Raw genomic sequence first — 25,084 nt, 5'->3', positions numbered from 1 at the left:
TTTAAAATGGTCTTTCTTTATATTTCTATTGTTTATGTATTCTTTTTGCTAAGAGAGAACCACCTATATGTACTCAAAGAATACGAATAGTACATCTTACATTAAAGTAAGGTTTAGCCGTCTGTTTTACATTAAAGTATTGTCTAACCGTCCGCTGTACATTAAAGTGAGGTCTAACCGAAAATTTAAGCAAAGTTTTGCTGTCCGCTGAACATTAAAGTAAGGTCTGACCGTCCCCTGTATATTGGTCATTTACGATTTCTATTCAGCTAAAGCACATTCTTCTGTGAAGTCTGTTCGCTATCTCAAAAATAGCATACACATGGGACAAACAGGCGACACTGTACGACTGTTTTAACCCATTTATGCTTAGTGGACTCTCCCATTCTTCTAACCTGGATCAATTTATTTCCAAAATTAGGGATGTCTAGTATATTTATTTCTATATTTAGAATATTTCTTACAGAAATTATTTTAAGCAAACAACGCAGACCCTGATGAGACGCCGCATGGGTCTACGCTGTTTGCAAAGGCCTTTTTTCTAGACGCTATGTATAAATGGGTTAAAAACGACTAAACAACAAAATAGATGAAAGCAATAAGTTCGGAAGTCTAGATAAGTGGATGGCTTCGCAGCTTCGTACTCAAATATCCGATTCGACATAATTTGATAAACACGTAATTTAAACTATTTTGATAATCGTCGATTATAGCGCATCCTTTAATTAATCGTAATAAAAATATTCCGCTTGATCAATTTAATCATGTATTAATTTAGATGTTTTCACACGTTTCTTTCCTTTCAGTTTGTAGTACATGTACACTTGGAGACTTTTCAATCGCATCACTTAATCATATCAATATAGTTCCCTAATTGTTGAACGGCTTGTGTTGAAATTTGGAATTATCAACACATATCTGAAAATGCCTGAAAAAGCAATTGAAATTGAAAAACAACAAAATATAAAACTTAACAAATTAAAAACGTCATTTCAAAAGTTAAATTCGCAAACTCGGAAAACGTTAAATAATAACAATGTAAAAAGTAAAACGCATAAACTTATAGGGGTATTCCACTACGACCCGATTCCCCACGATTTGTCCCGATTTCCAATATGTTGAGGTCGGGGACATTCGTAACTCAATCGACAAAGGTCCTTACTCGTTCGTAGCTAGTCGTAAGCCGGTCGTAAGTGATTCCTTCAACTCGTGAGCTCCCGAAAAATCGTGGCCAGATTTTAAACGTTTCTAAAATTTGGCCAGGACCTTCAAGACTGAATTTTATCGCAGTTGACTCGTAACAGCGTCGTGCGTTCTTTGGCGTCGTAATAAAATCGTTGGTAATTCGTGGCTCAATCGGGGAATCGGTGATCACCTGATCTGTCTGAGAATCGGCTACGACTTTGTCAAGACTCTTTCAAGTTCACCCCGAATGAGTTGGAGCCCGCTCAGATTCTCGCGATTTAGATAAAGACTCTCACGAGTTCGTTCCGAGTGAGTTGCGAGTCCGTTAAGTTTCTCGCGATTTAGATCAATATCAATATATATTGGCGCCTAATTCATGGGTGCGTTCGGTGAGGTGCTAGCTTAGTCGTGACCGATCTGCATCGTTCGTAGTACAGTCGCAGTAGATTCTTACACATCGTAGTGATGTCACGACCCTATTCGCAAGACTTCAACCGAACCCCACGATTCGTCGTAACTCAATCGTACCAGTGTCGTAACTGAATCGTAGACTGTCGCGAGTCTTTCGGATTCAATAAATGGGATAAATCGCAGCGCATCGTGGGCTTGTTTGCGTAGTGGAATAGGGCCATTACACGTCTTACTAACTGACCGGCTTGCAACATGCCGATTGAGCCGTTGCGCTCCTGAATATTCATACGAGCCATATTGTTTTTCTTTAATTAATGTTATGTTTTTTCTTGTGTAAAAACTTACCTATAATTAGGAAATTGAAATTAAATTGGAATAACATGTATATCGTCTTTTTCTACACTTGGTGATTTTTCTAACGCAACGCTTTTAAAACTAACATATCTCAGTAATGAGTAAATATTTTTTATTTAAAATTGCACAATCATGTGATAAATTGACTACAATATGTGCAAGCTAATGATAAAATCATTCATCCGTGACTATCGGACGCTTTAGCAAGTGGGAAAGGTAGGCTGTAAAATGCAAAGTGCGCGATTGCGCTCCTGAATAATATTCATACGAGTTATATTGTTTTGTAAATCAATTGTATTTTTTTCCTTGTGTAATAAATCACCTCAAATAAATTAATAGAAAAAAAATTAAATCACGTTTCAACATTTCCTCGTGCACAAATGTGGAACAACACCTACCCCACTTGCTAAAGCGTGCAATCGTCACGGATGAATTATTGTATCGTGAGCTTGAATAGAATGTAGTCAAATGATCGAATGTAAAATTTTAAATCAATATCTTTACTAATAACTAAGATATTCAAGTTTGAAAATGTATGCGTTAAAAAAAGTCCCCTAGTGTTTATCAGACAACGCTTACAATACAAACATATGTATTTGTGCCGATCCTGAAATAGTAACAGAGAAGGCAGTTACCTGATTTTCTTTGTGTTTTACCAATCCGTCCCCATTTGTAAATAAATATAATACATAAAAATCGCTACAACTCTGCATTTTTGCGGGAACGAATATGTTGTAATAAGATTGACATGTTAATTAACGAATATAATGAACATTTTAACTTTATAGTTGTAAAACATATTTTAGCAGTTTTTGTTGCATTTAGTGTCTAATAATGCACACCATCTTGGAAACAAGTTTGCTTGCTGTGTAAAATTCATTTACCCCAAAAAATGAATACTAAATCGTTGATTCCGAGCAATAAGTCATATCCCCAAACATCGGCTGATGTAATCGCCTACGAACGTTATACAAAACATTATATCACGTATGTTTGTATAAAATTGATACAAACGTCGAGGTAAACAACATGCGCACGTATTTAAAAAGACCCATAGACGTTAAAAGAAAATAATATGCCATACAATTTATAAAATCTTAATGTGTACATTTTGTAAAGTTTCCTCGTTTTTTATGGACTAATAGAATGTAAGTTAAAATAAAGGCATAAATATTATTTCTACAAAGAGAACTCGCTTAATGCTGCCCAAAATTAAACACGTGTGAAGATATGATGGTATTTGTGCTAAAAATCTGTCGATATTACCCGGGATATTGTGCGTGTGGATGTGGGGGGTGGGGTGGGGTGTTGGGGGGGAATGAAAGTCCGTCCACGCCTGAGGCTGTAATATGTAAAATCTCATCTTTAAAATTATACATATAATAGGTGAGATCATTCTTATTAATAATGTTATGTATATTTACGCATACCAAAACTATTATTTATAGCAAATATAAACACAGGAACATTATCAGTAGATTAAGTATTTTACCAGTTAGCTAGATTGTATAGATATGAAATAAAATACTATTTAACTAATTGCAGCTGGGGTTACCACATGAGAACGGTTTGCTCAAAGCGTTGGTGGCTCAAACCTGTTTGATAACTGCAAAAACCAGATTTAATCATACAGTAGTATACACGTGTATTTATAAATATTAAAATGCCTTTATCATAAATAAAAAAAATACTACATTAATGTTTTTTATCAATAAACAAAACAAAGCAGGACATTTCTGCGACCTTGACATAGAGCTGGATTATATCGTTGATTATATTTTTATATTAATATCACACCTTAAATCTTTTGTTATTCTTGGTCAATAAACTGTATCTTCATTCCGACATAATAATAAAATTGTAAATATACAAAACAAAAATTGCTTTGTACTGTGCACATAAGTATTCATTAATAAATGTTTGTAGATGAAATGCAATTATTGAAACTCTTTAATGAATGCATTAAACCAAACATAGAAACTAAAGTTTAATGTATAAAACGATAATTGGAATGTTTCATTCATATAAACAAACGAAAAATCTACGAATTTCATGCACGAACATAAAACATGTTGATATCAAGGCTAATTGTACACTGTTTCGCCAATATAAATGGAAGGGGGGAGGTCTAATAATGCAGATAGCTTATTTTTCTGGGAAGAAACAAAGAAAATAAACCATGCAGCTGGTATAACTGCAGTTGTTTCTGTAACGGTTCATTAAAATCACGTATAAAAGAACCAGAGGCAAATTAGTTTTTAACAACAAAATCAAACGTGCTACACAATATTGTGAACGGTCAGAACATTATTTCGAATAGTTTAACCCATTCATGCTTAGCGTCTAGAAAGAAAGGCCTTGGCAAACAGCAACTCGACATCCCTAATTTCGGAAATAAATTGATCCAATTTAGAAGGATGGTAGAGTCCACTAAGCATAAATGGGTAAACGTTTCTAAAAAAGTTCAAGTTGTTCAAGTCTTTATTGGAATATCGGAAAAACTATTTTGACCATTTCTATACAAGTAAGCAATGTATAGTCAAAGTGCATAAGTACAATACAAATCAAATCATGCAAATAGTCGCAAACTATATTGAAAGTAATTTTTCCCCAAGGAGTTTCTTGACATCGGTAGTGAATCCAGCAATTTTGCTAATGCCTTTTTTTTATTTGACTATGGAGTATGTTTTAAAATTTCAATAAATTTGGCCAGTTTGATGAAATAGAATATTTTGTTCATAGATCTTTATAGATTGGGCAAGTTAGAAAAAAGTGATACTCTGATTCAACAGCGTTTGCGTTACATAGTCCATATGTGCGTTGGCTTCTTGGTATGTTATCATATCTACCAGTCTCTATTTCCTATTTATGGGCGCTATGTCTAAATCCTGTTACATGTGGTTTGTGATGTTTTCGTATTGATGAAATCTACTTTTTTTTCGTACGCGAATTCAGTCATATTCTAGTATCGGTTGGTTATAGACCTTATCGTGCCAATTTTGAATAAATTTGTGTTTCAATCTTTTGCTTATTTCATTCGAATAATTAAAATTATGAATTAAATTATTAAATAAAATTCCGTGCCCTTGTTTTAATTGTTTGTTTTTAACACATGCGCATCACAGAGATGAGTTATTACTATCATTATTCCCAATAAAATTATTGTAAAAATGTGATTGTTTGTTATAAACAGTGTGCATAAGAGATTCAGAATTGTGTTCGATTTAAAACCAATAGCTAATTGTCCGTTGTTTACATATGGTAGAAATGGAAATCTGCATCGTTCGCCTAAGACAGCGGCATTAGAAGTATGTGAGTGCACACCAAGAATAGTTTATACAATTTAAAACGAAGTTTGTCAACTTTATTAATTTAGTATTTTTCCCATATTTCATATGCATATAAAATAATTGGTACAACTAGGGAGTCTGAGATAGTTTAGTTTAATCGTTATTCGTAACTTTGCTAAAAATTTACAATAAATGGTTGTTAGCTTTTAAAAATTGTTCATTATTTTCCTTCATTGCTCTTAATATATTAGGTTCTTGTAGTGAATACATTTCATCATAAAGCTCAATAGCCTGTTGATTAATATTCCATTTAAATGTATTGCTTTTCGTTGTTGTTTTTTTCTAAATATACACTAATTAGTTTTGTTTATATTTATGTTATCCCCATTGACATGAGTATTGATAGATATAATTTAATTGCAACGGTATACTTTATGGATTTGTGGTAAATACTGAAATGTTATCAGCAAAAAGCAACACAAATATTGATAACTTGCTAATAAAGGTACATCTTTTTCAGTTACACTTTTAATATCAATACAATCATTTGTACCATTTATGAATACACAAAATAATAAAGGTGATATTGTCTCAACCTGTTTCACTCAAAAAGTGACTTCAAACAGCTCTGAATATGACATATTTACAATAGTAACATATGATTTAACATTTTGATAGATTGACTTGATCATCTTTAATATTTAAGAACTTATCCCTGTCACTATTAATCTAATCCATAAAGTCTCTTCTATATCAGCATCAAATGTCTGTTCATCATCCATAAAAACGCATTAATTGTAATTAGTATCTTCTCAATACGTCAGATAACAGTTTTCAAGTCATTCAATCAGTATCGGCTGTAAGTAAGTTTTCTAGACAAGACTACAATACTCTTAAAAACGGCGATAAATCCAAGTAGCAAAAATAAACAAACATATATAGTCAAAAGTGTACATGTATTTTAACAACAACAAAATATAACAGGCATTTGTCATTTTACAAAAATAATAACCAGACCATCAATATTATACTATTAGTATAACGTCAAAATTACAAGTAAATTGATAATACTTTGCAATATATTTATTACTTTTAATTACTTGTTAAACAATGTTGACGTATATAACAGTGCAATCTGTACAACATAGTGTTTTTCTTTAATATAAGATAAGAGATTTGTATGTGTGTTTGTTATGAGTTTTTTGCTTTATATTAATTCGTATTAGAGTACGTTATCCTGTTCCTGACCATGCGTTGCTCATTAAAGCGCTTATTCAGTACTAAGCGCACACACATGCTCTTTATGAACGATCGTTATTGCATATGTTACTATATTTAGTAACAAAATTGACCGCTTTCTCGCAAATAACTCATGAAGATCTCGGTATTGAGCAAGTGTGCAAATAACCCGTTATTGGCAAACTGTGCCAAAATCGGTTATTTGCAAACGTCCGGTTATCTTGCACCTGTTGTCCAGTAACGCCGGATCGTCAGCACGCGTTGGCGTTACGTAATTGGCGACCGGAGCGTTAAAACAAAATGGCGCCTCAACGGATTTTGGAATCGCTTTTTTTCTCAAATCCGGCTTTTAGAACTTTTATTTTTCATGCAACTGATAGCGCAATTTATGACGTATGTTTTTTTTGACGTAATTTCTCTGAAGAAATACACTAGTTTGAGTTAAACTATCTGGATTTTAAGGACATGTTGTACGTGTTGTTTTTTAACAGTAAAATATTTGTTTAAAGCATCGAACACATGCAAAACGTATTTCGCATTGCGTGTTTATCCTGCATAATTGTAAACGTCGATAGGAATACAATAAAATAGTATGGTTTAAATAAGTTTCGAGAAAGAGATGGAATAATAAAAAATGTCAGTGCAACTCGTTTCAAGTTCATTGTTAGAAATATTGATTTAAATTTGTCATATAGGTAAGCGAGTCGTTTATATTTAATTATGTTTTTATTACGATATTAATTATTAATTTCGATATACACGACATTTGTATACGCATGATGAACATATGCAATAAACAGGTCATTATATGGAGGAAGTGTGCTTTTAGTGGTAATTGGCACACTTGGTGTTTATTTGCACTCAGACTAAAGCCCTCATTCAAATAACTCACCAAGTGTGCCAATAACCACTAAAAGCACACTTCCTCCATATAATGACATGTTTATTGCATATGTTCCTCCATATAATAACCTATACATATTGTATTATGTTGACCCATATATAAGCGACACGCCCATTCGGTGACGTTCTTCAAAAATTAATTAACTCACGCATAGCGGTGTATAGTATCATGTTGCAATACTTGTTTGCATAAGGGGTGTCTCGGTTTAATCAGGCTGAACTGAATAATGTAATTTTAAAAGAGTTTTTATTAGGAAAATGCAAACGTCAGTCATTATTACTGCACTTACATATTAATGTTTACATTTGAAATCTAACAAAATCAATCGGCAATATAAGTCCGGTGTGTTTGTTTTTTTCTCATGTTTTCATTTTAGCGTCATTAGTTTATATAACCCGAGTTGACCATGTATTTTAACCCATTTATGCCAAGCGTCTAGAAAAAGGGTCTTAGCAAACAGCGTGGACCAGATGAGACGCCGCATGTTGCGGCGTCTCACCAGGGTCTGCGCTGTTTGCTTTTAGGAATTTCTGTTAGAAATATTCTAAATATAGAAATAAATATACTAGACATCCCTAATTTTGGAAATAAATTGATCCAATTTAGAAAGATGGGAGAGTCCACTAGGCATAAATGGGTTAACTTAGCATGATATCACGCAGTCGGTAAAAGCGCTGTGTACCGTGAATATAAGTTAAATATAATATCCGCAAGAAAACAGAATAACAGCTGAAAAGACGATTAACTTCTGCTCATTATAACCGATGTCTATCTGGGTCAGATGTAAGTAACATTTCAATTAACCAAACAGATGTTTACCTGTAATGGGCACCTGTTTATAAATAACCGAAATAACAATTACCGTGGTATTTGATTGTTTGAGGTAATTGAATTTTAATTTTATTTTATGGATGCGACAATCAAATAATAAAATCGTTAAGGAATAAGAATTTATACCTAAAATATCAATAAATTAGTATATAAAAACAGTGGATGTTATAAAGTGATCAACAAAGTATATCTGAATATTGATATTAACATAGTTTTTGTTTTAAAAGATATATATATATATATATATATATATATATATATATATATATATATATATATATATATATGCATACAATTTCTCTCAAGTGATCTTAAATTTTCTTTAAATAATATGCCTGTTAACCAATCTCCATTTTAGATAACAGAAAAACGCTATGAAAAAGAACACAACAGGATTGTTATTTTTAATTGCCTGCTGCATGTTGTTAAGCCTGTAAACCCTTTAGTATGTCCATATTTGGCTGATTAAATACATATATTTTATGTTTGAATTGTCGATGTAAACTATTTCAAATTATTGGGTTAAACATGCACGACAGAATGAGTTTCGTGTTTACATAAATAGTATGTGTTCCGAAACAATTTTACATAATTTGCACACTATGAACTATTGAAAGCGGCAAATTAAGGAACGATAATCTTGGCATATCTTCTCAGTTTACCTTAATGGTTTGTTCCCCTTGTTGTATTTGTAAGTGATCGATAATTCTATCCCCTGGTATATCTTTGGTTGATGTATTAGGATTCCGCAGTCACTCAATAGTTATATTCAGTTAAAGCGTGTGGGCAAATATAAAACACACCAACAATTCATTACATGTATCAGAATACAATACCATTTATCTTTTATCGATGAAGTTAATGCTGCTTGACCAATAAGCGAAGTTTGAGCTACCACTTACTTATCATATAAGCTTTCGTGGGTTAAATATACAAAATCACAAACAAACACAAACATGCATACAGTTAGGCTCAATGTCTTTAAACGGTTACTCCAAAGCACTTAGTTATTGAAACCTTCTTAATGAGCTCCAACCATTACAATTGGCTCGGATTTATAAAAAAAAACACATTAAAGTGTAGATATAAAAAAAGCATGGCATCACAATTCAAATTTAATACCGTTAACTGGCTAACTGGCTATAGATTTCAATTAAATCACTATTTACTACTCGATTGATGGAAACAACCAATAGTACCAGAACTGTACCTTTCTGAGACAAGGTTAAATGCACAAAAACGATTGATTGCTATGTATTTTCCTTGATAATATGCTTTACAGATATACCGGTTTATGTAATCATCTAGTTCAATATCCATACCATCGATGTGCCATTCAAGACGATACCTCAATCATTGTTTTAAATTTTCAATTAAATAGCTTGGCTGTGTACGCCTATTTATAATCCATAATATATAAAACATTTTAAACGATGACACAATTAAACATTTTGTTTTTGTAATTTTTTATATTTGTGTCAATAGACTCAATACTAAGACGTGTTTTTTATTCATTTATCTAAAAAATTCGATTGAAGCAAGCCGTTTCTTGACAATGCACGTGCATTATTAACAGTTCCATTTTGTCCCAACTCCGAAATTGATTACTCCGTCAAAATATCGTCAACCATCTGCCAAATGCAAGATCTGGTTTGGCTTAAAATCAATCACGGGATCCATAATAAAGTTCTACTCGTCTTTCAGTGTAGTAAGTTTTTTAAAGTTTTTTTTTCTATGTTTCGCTGATTAAACTGTTCCAGTCAGGAAGGATGTTCAGCATCAGTTCGCGAATCGGAAAAAGTGAACAACAACAATGGGCTATGGCAGCTTGTGTTAAAATTACAAAAGCACAACGCTTAAACATGTCAGTTGAGAAGTTATTAACTTTAATAAGACAACAATTCACAAATACAAATAACTTGAACATGTGCGTTTATGGGCTTGTTTGTTCGAACCATAGTTATTTTTTATTCGTGATTTGGTGTTAAAGGTCACATGGAAAGAAAAAGTATTATATAATATCAAATTGAAATAAATAAAACAAGAAAAATATGTAGGTATTGTATCGCTAGTAATAATTCCGTATTACTATCTTTATTTTTCATTTTAAATATAATAAATGAAAGGCATGCTTCGTCTATTTTGACTATTTTATTAAATAGTATTCTTCCTTCGAATATAAGTATTTCTCATTTGGGCAAAACCACAAAATTCGCTTAAATTCACGGAAGTGGAACATCAATAACTGGCATACAATATTAATGAAACACTTACACGGCGTTTTTAGTTTTGAGCGTTAGCTGACAACTAATGTAGAGAGGCAGTTTTGCAAGTCAGTCTGCTTTAGCTACGATAGGAACGATAACTACAAGTCACTACGCTAGGAACGATTACCACTGCCTGTTTATACGTCACTGGTACACTGCAGCAGACAGCCTGTATGTAAATAATAGGTTTAAGAGCTTGTGCGACATATTGGCCAGTCTAGTGTTTATAACAGCTTGTGCGACGACATTGGCCAGTTTATCATTGAAATATGTACATGTTGGCTGCTTTCAGGGAAAACGGGGCTTAATGCTGTGTCGGACCGTATTTGGTACAAAAACGAATATGGTACAAGTTTGTACCATATTCGGCCGAATATGGTACAACTGTCTAATTGTACCATATACGTATCTGCAGTTTTGGGGTAAAATGCCTGACCGAATATGGTACAAACTTGTACCATATTCGGATGAAAAATGTACCACATTCGTTCCGAATATGATACACACTCATCATCGTAATCATCATCATCATCATCATCGTTATCTCATCATCATCATCATCATCATCGTTATCTCATCATCATCATCATCATCATCATCATCATCATCATCACATCAATTATCAACACCCCAATGATCATCATCGTTGTTATCTTTACCAACACCACCATCATCATCACCATCAAAACCAACATCATCATATCCATTATCATGATCGTAATGGTGATCACAAAAGTTTTTTTTGTGATGATAATGACAGCGATGTTTTCGGTCGATAATGAGGATGTTGTGATGATGATGACGACGATGAGAATATCATCATCATCATCGGCCAATAAACATCGCCATCATCATCATCACAAATATTTTGTTATCATCATCATCATTATCATCATCGTCGGCCGATAAACATCGCCGTCATCATCATCTAAAAACTTATCATCATCATTATAACCATCATCATCGTCCGATAAACATCGCTGTCATCATCATCCCAAAACGTTTGTTATCATCATCATCATCATCATTATCATCATCATCATCATCATCACCACAATCATCAAACCCCAATCATCATAACCACTGTCATCATCATCACCACCACCATCATCATCACAATTTTTTTACCATCATCATCATCACAAATGTTTTGTCATCATCATCATCACATATTCATTTTACATTTTGTATTTTATAATTTGTTTCATTCAAGAGATTCAACAAACTTGTACTTTTTTCATTTATTGGTATACTGACAGGATTTTTCAAAGTAATATTGAAGAACATAGAACAGCATTTAAATTTTAATCCAACTGTAGCATTTTGACAAGACATAATATACATATACATTCATTTTAGTAGCAGCCAAAATATCCCAAATGTGCTTCGTAAAAAGTTACCAGTAAATGAGCAAATGACAACAAATTTCCGGTAGAAGAACATAATCATCAATCACAAAAATAACATAACAGGTTTCCAAACACCGATATACATGTATATTTCACCTGTAATGTCTGTACATGACATCTATGATATCATACCAACCGATTCCACTAACACGCAAACGCAGCCATGCGTTTGCCCATTTTGGCCCCTTGATGATTTCTTTTATTGCCGAAATAAAACCGCTGTTTCTGCCCGCTCTTGTTAATAGGAAACGAACGCTAACAGGATTTCTGTTACTAGTATCTAGTCCAATATCCGGCCGAATGTAAATTCTAGGTGTTTGCAAACTCATTGACCTTATTAAATCTCTAAAGGGTTTGCCGACCTTCGCCAACACAAACTGGATTGACGGGTTTGATTGTATGCAGAACTTAAAAATTTCAACTTGAATGTGAAGTGGTAACATCAGAAATGGAAAAGTCGTTCGCTTCTGTGCCCTCCTATTGTTTATCATATCTTGAAGCTCTTTCAGGGCTGAACACACAGAGACGTCACCGTTGTCGCCAGAGTCACCGTTGTCGCCGGAGTCACCGTTGTCGCCAGACGCAGCGTTGTCGCCGGAGTCACCGTTGTCGCCGGAGTCACCGTTGTCGCTGGAGTCACCGTTGTCGCCGGAGTCACCGTTGTCGCAAGAGTCACCGTTGTCGCCAGACGCAGCGTTGTCGCCAGATGCAGTGTTGTCGCCAGACGCAGCGTTGTCGCCGGAGTCACCGTTGTCGCCAGACGCAGCGTTGTCGCCGGAGTCACCGTTGTCGCCGGAGTCACCGTTGTCGCTGGAGTCACCGTTGTCGCCGGAGTCACCGTTGTCGCAAGAGTCACCGTTGTCGCCAGACGCAGCGTTGTCGCCAGATGCAGTGTTGTCGCCAGACGCAGCGGTGTCGCCGGAGTCACCGTTGTCGCCAGAGTCTCCGTTGTCGCCAGACGCAGCGTTGTCGCCTGACGCAGCGTTGTCGCCAGACGCAGCGCTGTCGCCAGAGTCACCGTTGTCATACGACTGTTCTAAGCGTGATATTATGTCCTTGTACACGCGTTGATTGATACGGATACTAACGTAATGCATGCCAAATCCTTCTGGGAAATACCCCAATGCAATTGTTCCAAACACCATCGAACTTTCCATCTGCTGACACAATTGATGAGTGTTCTAGTCCTCGGGTAGAAACTACCAGGCACTGCAAATTATATTCTCTCATAAGTGCAATGAGCGTGAGGTTGTCGCCGTATGTCCCATTCTTAGACATATTCTTAACGTATTCATCAAATGTTTCATCATATACAAAAGTTTCATAGAAATATCTGTTTTCTACAATGTGATGGACTGCTTCCTTACGTAAAGCATCTACGTCTTTGTATATACCAATTTTACCAAGTTGATGCGATATAGCAGCAAATTGACAATTTCCATCCGGATTTGGGTCCATGGCAATATTCACCCCATCCAACAACTGCAGATTTTCATGGTGTGTTAAAACATGATAGTACTTAGTTCTGTGATTTTGTTTCTCTGAGCGGTTCTGTTTTAATGAATGTTTTTTAATTTTTCGTTGTTTCTCTAACGCAACAGTTAGGCTAGTCATGTTTTCGACCCCAACCGATTTGCTTACGAATCCAAGTTCGGGTTTGTTCGGTACTTGAAATGACACGATATAAACACCATTTCGTTTTACTTTTTCTACCTTGCCTTCGATAACATATCTTTTGGTTGGCACCCTGGATTTTCGAAAGGGATAGCGAATTAATACTGTCTCTCCTACTTTGTACTTGCTTGGGGAAGTTGCGTTTTTCAACAGCGACCTGTAAGCCTTTTTATTTGCTCGCCGTATGGTTTTCTTTATTTCACGAGAACTATGACGTTCTTTGGTAAAAACATGACTTCTTCCGTAGTAGGCTTCAAAGGGCGTGAGACCCCCAAGAACTCGTTTGAAACTTGTGTTTATGGCATAGGCTAAATCTTGAAGCCCTTCGACCCAGTTAAATCCACGTTTACTTTTTGTTGCAAATAGAATCTTGGCCTTTATAACACTGTTTGACCTTTCACACTTGCCCTGTGATTGAGGATGATACGGCCTACTATTGATCATTTTGATGTTGTACTTGTTCAACAAAAGTTTCATACTAGGGCCTTTAAATTCCAGTCCGTTGTCACATTGGATGATGTCAGGGGCAAGGTTAACCATCAACACGTCCTCAAATGCCTTTGCAACTTCACGCGAACTCTTCGTTTTTAGGGGTTTTGGCATAACGTACCTAGAATAAACGTCCACGACTTGTAGAATATAACTGTATGTGGACCCCTTGTAGCTAACACTTTGATTTTTCATGTTAATTATGTCAATCTGCCATCTTTTGCCTGGTTCCTCTTCTGTAATTGTCTTTGGCTTTGGCTTGTTTGTAAATCTCGGATACTTCTCATGGTAATACTTGCTATTGTACAGTATTTCAAGGATAGCTTGTTCCGAGAACCCCGTGTAATTTACTTTCAGTTTGTTGTAAATAACCCTTGCTCCACATCCTTTGTTTTCCATGAACATCTTCTCAACAAATCTAGGAAGATCTTCTTTCACAAGGACTTGCTTTCCGCCACACAATAAAGAACCCCGGTCACCAAGCTCGAAGTCCTTACGTTTTCTAATCATGGCCAAACAATTATTCTCTTCAGGTGTCCGTTTCTTCACAGGGACATCGAACGATCCGTTTAAACATCTGACAATAATGTCGTACTTCGACCTGGGCAAGCACCCTAATTGCTTCCTTTTTCTCCTAATTGCTTCCTTCATCTGAAATAATATAATAAGTTATTATACATTTATACTTCATTAGTTAATAGAGCTTGTATTGAACACCGCGTGTCGAAAACGAATGTCTCACGACATGAGCTGAGCTAAAATCACTCGTCTGATAGCTCCGCTAAAATTTACAATCCGAACTTCCGGGCAATATGCGCAATGAAAGTAGCAAGTACTTCATGTAAAGTTTCATTGAAATCCAACCGAATTCAAATTCAGGGGAAAAATAGCGGGCAAACTTATGGCGGTCAACGGACAAACGGTCTGTAGAAACCAATGCTACGTGGATGGAAGGGATATAAAGAAGGGGCCCTGGGGGCCTAGGTCGCTCACCAGAAGTCACGACTAGGCAGGGTTCGAAGGTCAAAGACCTATAAACTCCATAAAATTTAAAATGTTCAAATCTACAGATTACAGGAGCTCGATCTGATTTTGGTGGAAAATACACTTTCGAAAAAATGACTGTAGCTTAAATATTTTAGCAGTTTAGGAGTTACGCACCCGGAAGGAATGCCACGGACAATTGGATAGACGGACGGACAACTGCAAATGCACTCTGAGGGGGGGGGGGGGGGGGCATAAAACATAAAAATCAATGCATGTTAAAACATCAATGCATATTAAGACAACTGAAAATTAAAATTATGTACAGTACTTACTGTCAAGAATTCTTTTGAAGTTTGAAGAAAGTTTGGATTTCAATTCTTTCTAGTCGAAAATCACAACTTTTCTTGCCGACCGCCAAGTCAAATATGGTTACTGACTTCTGAGTAAGACTCGTGTGCAAAATTCCCGCCTTTTTAAAGCGGCACGTTATCAAAGAAAAAATCGGAAACTTCAAAGCTTTGTCGGCTTCTCAGCAATATGACGTCGGAACGACAAATCAACTTTACAAAGTAATGTTTAGGAATACAGTCACACCTGTCTAAAGCAGCCAGTCAAACATCCTTATTTTTGGAGAGATATATTCATTTAAAAGAGCTCAAAATCTCTTAAATCGGATTTTGGTGAAAATACACTTTCGAAAAAAAAAGTTTTAAAAATTTGAAAATTGCTATTAATGATCTCCACGAAAGTATCTGGCCCGCCCGGGAATCGAACCCAGGCCGCCTGCGTGCCAATCTGACGCGCAACCGACTGAGCTAGCCGGCGAAACAGTTACACAACCAGCAAAATCCATGTAAAGTGTGGTTAGGTTAGCTGTTTCTGTTACTGCTAGTTACGACGACGACGACGACGACGACGACGACGACGATGATGATGATGATGATGATGATGATGATGATGATGATACTTTTGTCACTTCCAATATTAGGTTAATACAATGTATTTGAGTTTGAAAAAAAGTTTACACATCGGCAGACTATTTCATTTATTAAGAAATACATAATTTATGTACCATATACGTAGGCCATTTTCATTTTTATGAGTTTTTTTGGTATGTACCAAATACGTTTTGGCGAGCATAGAAAAACTTATTCCAACCGAATATGGTACAATGTTTGTACCATATTCGGTCGAAAATTGTACCATCTTCGGTCCGAGTATGGTACATTTGTACCATATTCGGCCGAATATGGTACAAATGTACCATATTCGTTTTTGTACCAAATACGGTCCGACAATGCTGCATTAAAAGTCTGTCATGTGGGCAAATTTGTTGCTCAATAATTAAATGAAAAATAGATAAAGTATTAGATACACATAAGACAACATGTAAATGATTATATGCTTGTTGTTCTTTAGCAAGGCAACTGAAATTCTAAAGATGGTTTCCAGTGCAGCAACCAATTGTGAAAAAAGAGACATATTGTTGTTTTTTATTTTGTCTAAGTTATCTCTATAACATAAATATGAGGATAAACAGTGCACACACATCTCGACATGTGCTTTAAGACACACTCCTTATAAATTTGAATGGGTTGTGATCATTTCAAACTTGCGATATTAAAAGCTATAACATAATTTTGAAAAGTGAGTTGCGTCTAAGATTATGCAATAGCGAACAACTTCAATGCATTCAGCGCTTTAATTTATTAATCACGATTTCGATCGCGCTCAATACTGAATCATGTGTGAACACGATCAAAAGATCCGTTCCTTTTATCAAGGTTTGATGTTAATTCAAACAAAAGCGGTTTTGATGAACAATTTGAGAGAAACACGGGAATGCTTGATAAATACTGAAAATGCAAATTGTATACGTCTGTGCAGGAAGAAACATCACCGATTGACGTAAGAAAAATACTGTAACAAATCGTTGATATACTTTATATGCAACAAATTGATTTGACTAAAGGCTTGGTGACTTTCAAGGAAAGTTGCTGTTTTGAACTTCACCAATTATCTAGAAACCTTTTCAAACTTATTTGCGATACAGTTATTTGGGAAAAAGATATCATGAAAAAAGCAATTTATTATGTTATGTTTAAGGCAAGCACAGCTTATTTGAATTAAGATTATCAAAATCGTACTTTATTTTTGTATACGCAGATTTCGAAAGAGTACCGGTCCGCATCACACGACTCAATTTTAATAAACCACGCGTTGATATATATCGATAATAATTGTTAACCCATTTATGCCTAGCGTCTAGAAAAAGTGCCTTGGCAAACAGCGTAGACCCAAATGAGACGCCGCATGATGCGGCGTCTCATCAGGGTCTGCGCTGTTTGCTTAAAGGAATTTCTGTAAGAAATATTCTAAATATAGATCTAAATATACCAGACATCCCTAATTTTGAAATAAATTGATCCAATTTAGAAGGATGGGGGAGTCCACTAGGCATAAATAGGTTAAATATTCAAGACGACCTTATGTTTTGTATCATGGGAACCTCAATCAGACAGTTTAAAAAAAAAGTTCATTTGAATAATGTTGGCGTTTATTCTTGATTTAGTGTTTGTACTACGTTTTACTTTTTGATTGCACGCAGCCACGAACACTCGAAACTTGTCTAGCAAAGCAAGGTTTATTCTCATAATTTACCGCAAATTGCAGTGAATGTCTTTGATTATAGCGTCAGTTAAATGCCATCGTCGAAACCAACTTTTTTTGAGTTTTCAAGTCCAAGAAAAAGTTAAAAAGTCAAGCTTGTTTGAGCTGACGTCGATTACGACGATGGTATGAATATATAAAAGACCAAGACAGCAGGTATATTTAAGGGGACGTGAAATGGTGGTCAGACAAAGGGTGTAAGACAAACGATGTAAGACAAATGGTTTTAGACAATAAGAACGGTTTAATGTTTCGTTGGATTAGATATAATGTTAATTGTGTGTGTACTGAAACACTTGTATAACCTGAACCGTTTCGAACGTTCTAATTGAATTAATAAGGACGGCTGCGGATAGGTCAGCTATAAAGACGAACGCATTGAACTGATCATCATCTGAATTTACGTTTAATAACAATTTTAGCGGGGTGTACATATGCTTACAATCAAGAAATTGTTTTAAAAACGGTATGAATAATGAAATTAAAGTATGCCCTTCCTCTGCGTATAGCTTGGTTTATCCGTTTATCCTACCCGTTTATTCAGCCATGTGACCACAAAAACAGAATGAACTCGAAAATGCATGTTAAAAGCAATGCAATTCGGTATACACATTAACAACATCGACATAATCATACGTGTGCTTTTGTATTTTTTAAACGATCGATAATTGTTACTAAAATAAAATAAAACAAGAATTTTAATAAACCGAAAATTATATAAGGTATGATTATGATTGCAGGAACGTGTATAAAGATGTTTGAACGAAGGCGTGGTCTATTTATATGTAAACGAAAACATATAACCCGATTTTGTAATAACACGCTTCAATATACTGCTAAAGGGAGGTATTGACATGAAAGTAATGACTGTAACTTTTTATTTATTTTGTTATTTCCCTGTTGATATTAACCTTGTTTTTGTTATTGACATCTGTCTTGTCAACTGTTTAACTATATATTTACTACTATGAAGTGAATAGCTTCATTATATTAACCACTGCGTGTTTGGCCAATTGTTTCAGGAAATTGTACTATTATGCAATGTACTGACTTTATGTTTTTTTCGATTGTTTCAGGTATTGTGATATTGTGCAATCAGGCCGCTAGAGGTCGGGATGAAAACACAGTGCACATTGATCTCCAAAGGGCTATTGTGAAGGGCTATAGTCCATATATACATTTTCTTCAAACACCGTCATTGTCAAACGGGTCCTGTGCCAGTCAGGCCGTGGTGAAAGTGGACTTTTCGGGTCCCTACAGGGGCTTAGAGTTGGACCTTGATTATGCCAAAAATCCGCGGTTATGGACTCTTGATATCACCGACTCCCCAACCGGGGACGGTTACGGTGGTGACGATGGCAACACAAGCAACATGGCGGAACTTCAGATCTTAAACAGGCAAATGCGTATATATGGCAACAGTCTCCCGGGTTATATGGAGGCAATTAGTGACGGTGGATTGCTGATCAGGACAATCGACGACTTCGCGAGTAAAGGCTCCAAAGCCAATATCAAAATCAGCGACGAACGGATTGACTGGTCCCGTGGAAAGATTAAAGATTTTCTGTCGTCAAAATATCTGTTCACTTTGAACGGACAAACGCCGCAGTACGGCGATGTTGAATATGATGTATACTTTGGATTTAATCGAGTGGTCGCCGGTAATTATCGAAATGGCTCTGGGCTGTGTTCCGTGACTCTAAGGCTCCTAACGTACCCCGGTAAGTCAACATTTCCAGATATATTAAAAGCGTCACTTTGAATTATGCATTCACAAAATCGTTTTTCGAATTCCATCTAGCAAAGCTTAGAAATTAATGATCGATACGTGAGGTTTAAAGCACATCTCTTTCTGGCTGATTCTGCTCCCTAAGTACAACACGCCTTCTTCGCACATCTACAAAGCGCTTAGCTGCCTTTTCCAGCTCAAAACAAGAGACTTCGCAGAACACGTATATTTAGATTTAAACTAAAGTATAATGTAAGAAAAAAGAGGTACCTTTGAAAAGTGTTGTAATAGAATGTATCATCCTCGTCGCTAGCGTTAGTGTTTTACAATATAAAACGAATATAAAGAAATTTAAACTTTTTTGGTTTTGTTTTCCTCAACAATAAATTTGCAATTCTTACTTTGCCCTTTCCACACCAATGCCCTAATGACAAATGATACACTGTCTGGATCAGATTTGTTTTACCTTAGCAAGATAATGGTTGCATTAGTTTAACGTAATTTTTTATTTTGATTTAATCAGTGTGCAATCTACATAAACAATTATAGTTTTATGGAATAGCACATTAGTGTAAGAATATATGCAGAATTACAATTAGGCTTTGATAACTTATAGAGCGTAGAAGTGTAGAATCGCAAAAGATATGTGTTTCTCACGTACATAGGGACAATTAAATCTAGAAATGAAGCACTTTCCTATAAACAATATTGAACGATTGCTTTCTTTCGCCAACAAATATATATAAAACTTTAGACACTTCAAAATGAGATTCCATTGATTGTGATTTACGAGTGCCCGTTTCGATAGAGACATAAACCCAGTTTCCCCAGGCACCGTTGATTTTTTAGCGAACTCAATGATCGCATTCGACCGCATCCTGGCGAGTGCACCCAGCTGATCTTTCATCGAAATGTTCATAGACGAGCGATAAATGCTGACTCTGAATGTATGTATTCATAACTTATTAATATTTAAATCCAGTCTTGTTGAAAAACGAACTCCGCGTTTGATTCACGACTTAGATAACTATTATATGACCACAGCAACTGAATTATATTTGAATGAAATTATTAAAACGGCTCGTAAAATGGAAAAAGAGCGGTTAACGACTTAAACGAGTTTCATTCAGCTTTTGTGTGCGTTAACTCTTATTGTGTGGTCCAATGAGAAAGAATGACGAGGTTATTAAACATGTTTGAGTCAGATTTATTAATTAGTATGCTTGATGCATATTCTCCGCTGACGAAAAACATCTAAACATTATTGTTGCAAGTATGAAAATGGCGATCACGTGATGATAATTGGTTTCATTTAGTATACTTTCCTTTCAATTGCTAAACTATCCGTTATCTAATAATCGCGCCATTTAAATTGTATTTTAATCGATAGTAATTACGATGATAATGATTATGATGATGATAATGATTGTGACGATTCCGACGATAATTTTGCTGCGGATGATGATGATGAAGATGAAGAAGAAAAAGATGATGATGATGATGATGATGATGATGATGATGATGATGATGATGATGATGATGATGATGATGATGATGATGATGATGATGATGATGATGACGACGATGATGATGATGATGATGATGATGATGATGATGATGATGATGATGATGATGATGATGATGATGATGATGATGATGATGATGATGATAATGATGATGATGATAATAATGATGATGATGCTTGTGATTGATAATGATTTTGTTGTTGTTTTTGATGATGACGATCATGAGAACGACGATTCTGACGATTCTGACCACGACGATGATGATCATAATATTGATGATGATGATGATGATAATGATGATGATGATGATGATGATGATGATGATGATGATGATGATGATGATGAGGATGATGATGAGGAGGAGGAGGAGGAGGAGGAGGAGGATGAGGAGGATGAGGAGGAGGATGAGGATGATGATGATGATGATGATGATGATGATGATGAGTTTCTTATAATATTATGATATCAATTTTAATACAAACGGAAGGATGCAAATAACTGAAATGTGTTAATGTCTGGGCGGTGTCAAAATCGGATCTCTGTCCTCAGTTTTCGTTTGTAATCTGAACATATCGGCTTATCTAGCTAACGGGCATCACAAATGTGAAACCCTTTAGCGTTAACAAAAGAACGAGAAAAATTATGACTGTTGCAGTGTCAGTAGGAATACGTAGCCCCACGCTTTATGTGACTTTAAAAGCTTGTGGATATATCAAAATATCGCTCGTAAAAGTCACTGGAATATTAGGTTTATTTGATGGTTACACGAACCAGGAAATGTATTCCATCGGTGTTTCTCGTACAATTGTTAGAAATTAATTCTTGGATATTTTGAATAGATTAGAGTGCGCGTATTCGGTATTTAAGCTATCCGTATCTTGTTTGAAGTTGTTATTGCGGTAACATAAAGCTGATGGTTACATTTCACGTGTGGTCGTGTCAGTTTAAAAGCTTTTTAATTGCGACGTTAAACATGTGCAGTCGGTTTGTCATAATGTTTAGAGATCTAGAATGAGGAACGAAATATAATGTGTTTGTACTTCAGTAAAGACGTCGATTTTAATTAATATAAGTATCACGGATAGTGAAATTTCCGGAACACACGTTGGTTTCAAATGTGTCCTTTTCATACCGAATCTTGTAATAATGCCACGCCATGTCCATAGGTAAAATGTTTTACACATGTTACTGTTCATCGCACAGAAGCAAGCGAACTGGAAAACATTTGGCCGAAAACTTATTAAAATGGGCGTGTGAGCTCATGACTTTAATTTGGCGGAGTTTCACCGTGTCGTACACAAATAAAACTTGTCTAAAATAAATGCATCATTGAAAATACATTATACTAAATTCACGTTTTTCTACGCATAAAATGTGCGTTTTGTCTGCAAAATTATGTTTGAATTTTTGTTTCGGTGGTGATGCCTTTATAATTATTGCTTTGCCAAGTAAAACGCAAGCGAAATAAAGCAATCAACGTTTACCGAGTACAGGCCATTCCCGCGATTATTTATGAATGAATTTGATCGCCGTTCTATCGTTGTTCTATGATTAGAACATGCGCTCAAAATGAATTTCCTTGAACGTTTTGAGATTAGCCTATCAAATGCTGATAGCATTCGTGTATTAATATATTAGTCTTACTTTCATTGCTAAGACTGAAATTGGTTGCTGGAAAATACGTTTTAGTTTTATTTCTTATTCTTTTGCCTGGGAATGAGAACTAACCCTATGCACCAGCCCTAAATCCAGTATGTGAGGAAAACGATTTTTTTCTGGTAAAATTCGGTGCATTTCTAGAATTTGCGGAATTGTAAAGGATTATAAATGTCTTCAACGTAAGGATTCGTGTCTAAAAATGTTTGGTGCTCATGGATCGCGCACTTGTATGATTATTTTGACAATACTTTCGGATTTAATGCTCGTAAACGGCGAACGGTCTAGCAAACGATCGCAAGGTAAGCACGGAATTATTTTGTTTTGATTTCTTGTATTTTTAGTCAATAAGTTGAAGTCTCTTTTAATCCCGTTATTGTGGGGGTCATCTTGATTTATTCTGGTTTGTGTAAAAAACCATAATACATTTGTTGGATCTGATATTTTGCGACAAACGGGTTTCTGCTTCTCATCTTAATTATAATTGTCAGATTTTTATTGTACCGTTAAATAAACTGCAACAGCATGCAATGTCAAGTACCTATATATAGTCGCGTTTTTTTCTCAGTAGCACCAATAGCAATATAAGTGCAGCTCATACAACTTCACCACAACAAATATCAAACTTCTTCTCGTACTACGACTATCGTAAAACTATCGTAAAACCAGCGGCACAAACAGCAACATCAAATAATAAAAACAAAAACAACAACAAAAGGAACATGGGCCATTATAATCAACAACGTCATCATCTTCATTTTTGTGTCGTGTTGTAAAATGCGGTCACAATTTAAACAAAAGTTAAAGAATGCAGCTGCAAAACGCGATTTTAACTGCATAGTTAAAAGGCATTTCCAATACAGTTGCGTTGTTTCAGATTATTTTGTGGAAATCAAATATCATGCGCATAATTAAAAAGCCTTAAATTTCAGCTCCGTGAGAATCAAGTTTCCCATTAAGCGCGCATTTTCTCGAGTTTTTGCAAAATTGATTGTATAGCTATATTGTTGTTTAATGGTCCTTAATGTCAAACATTGGCTTAACACTTAATACTTATTGAATAAAAATGCATTTAATGTCGTGCCATAAACCATAATGACGCTATTGGAGGCTGCAGGTGCAAAGCAACACTATGGAATAGGAACGAGGTAGGTTCTAAATGTCACAAGTATGCGTCCATGATGTTTTATGGCGATACATTAGTTTTATGAGGTTAACCGATAAGTCTGTAAACATAGAAGATTTTGTAAAAGAATCTTTGTACCTAGCGTAAATTACACGCGTTATGTGTTTACTTTTTTAACAAATTGAACAATGCCGAGATGAGTTGATACAAAATTGAACCAGCAAATATGGCAAGTTGTGGTATACTTAATATGGAGTTACGTATGTACACTAATTGTTAACATTTACGTATGTATGTTTATCGCTAACGATAAGGTGCTCGTAATTTTTTATCCATGATATTTAAATTAATTGACTTACACATGTACTTTACGGACAGTTTAACTGGCGGTCAAAGTTATGAGCGACTGATCACTTGACATAAAAAATTTGCCAATGGTGTGTTTTTCTGCCAATTTAAGTGCATTTTACCGGGCATTACTTCGTTCTGTTTTTTATTTGATGTTATATCACCCAAGCGTTCCTATGTTTTACCAAAATGCCATCTGTCTGTACGTCCTATGTATATGTGTTCAATAATTACTTTTGTCAAAACGATGTCGCCTTTCGAAAAAGGTCTATCCAATGCAATGTGAATGTTAGGTTAGTTCATTTGGCCACTCTCACCACTTGATATAAGCAGATGAACACATTTGGGAAAACTTCTGATAACAAAGAGTATACCATTCACAACTGCACATAATGTATTTTCCCTATTTAATCTCCAAGTCATTGAAGTTCACTCCCACCCACAGATATGTGCGTGTGTTGTTTTTTCGTAATTTTATTTATTCCCCATATCTAACACCTCTTTGCATTTCAAGCCAGACGGTGCATGTAAAAGTAATTTGATTTTGTCTGAACATTCTTCTCACATTAGCCTGCGTGTGGCAATATTAACTACATATAAATATTAGCGGGTGATAAGATGTTATCTTTGGGCCACCTGTGTGAAGAAATCCTCCCGCCGCTCTACAGTAAGGCTTCGATGAAGTAGCCTACGGAGCGTTTGAAATGCACATGATTTAGAGAAACCGTTATATTTTCTGCATTATGTACCGGGTGAAATTCGAGTCTGTACGCGTTAGTTATTGTAATTTGAAAATCGGGGCCAAAATAAGGACATAGGCGGTAAATGTATATTTAGCATTTAATGTTAATGCGTAATATAGAAACAACTATGAAATCCCATATATCTATTTTAAAGATATAATTAATATTATGATCTTTAAACACTTCACTGCGGAATATGCTTTCTGACGCAAATGGAATAAATAACGTTTTATTAATTCTCAACAC

The 25,084-nt window shown here is 35.3% G+C and overlaps 1 protein-coding gene across 4 annotated transcripts in view; it reads left to right on the top strand.

Annotated features, from left to right (window-relative positions):
- The window catches only part of LOC127839511 (signal peptide, CUB and EGF-like domain-containing protein 2), a 131,124-nt gene that overhangs the window by 29,081 nt on the left and 76,959 nt on the right, over window positions 1-25,084 (top strand). For 3 of the 4 annotated variants that reach the window (XM_052367910.1, XM_052367918.1, XM_052367904.1), the window contains exon 2: window positions 18,787-19,431. In XM_052367910.1, coding sequence (XP_052223870.1) covers window positions 18,787-19,431 — 645 coding nt within the window. Of the gene's footprint in view, window positions 1-18,786; window positions 19,432-21,885; window positions 22,924-25,084 lie in introns of those variants that run through there. The other variant, XM_052367926.1, reaches the window with a different exon arrangement.

Source organism: Dreissena polymorpha, chromosome 1 (assembly GCF_020536995.1).
Source record: "Dreissena polymorpha isolate Duluth1 chromosome 1, UMN_Dpol_1.0, whole genome shotgun sequence".
In the NCBI taxonomy this organism is placed as follows: Eukaryota; Metazoa; Mollusca; class Bivalvia; order Myida; family Dreissenidae; genus Dreissena; species Dreissena polymorpha.
This window is presented reverse-complemented; position numbering and strand designations above follow the sequence as displayed.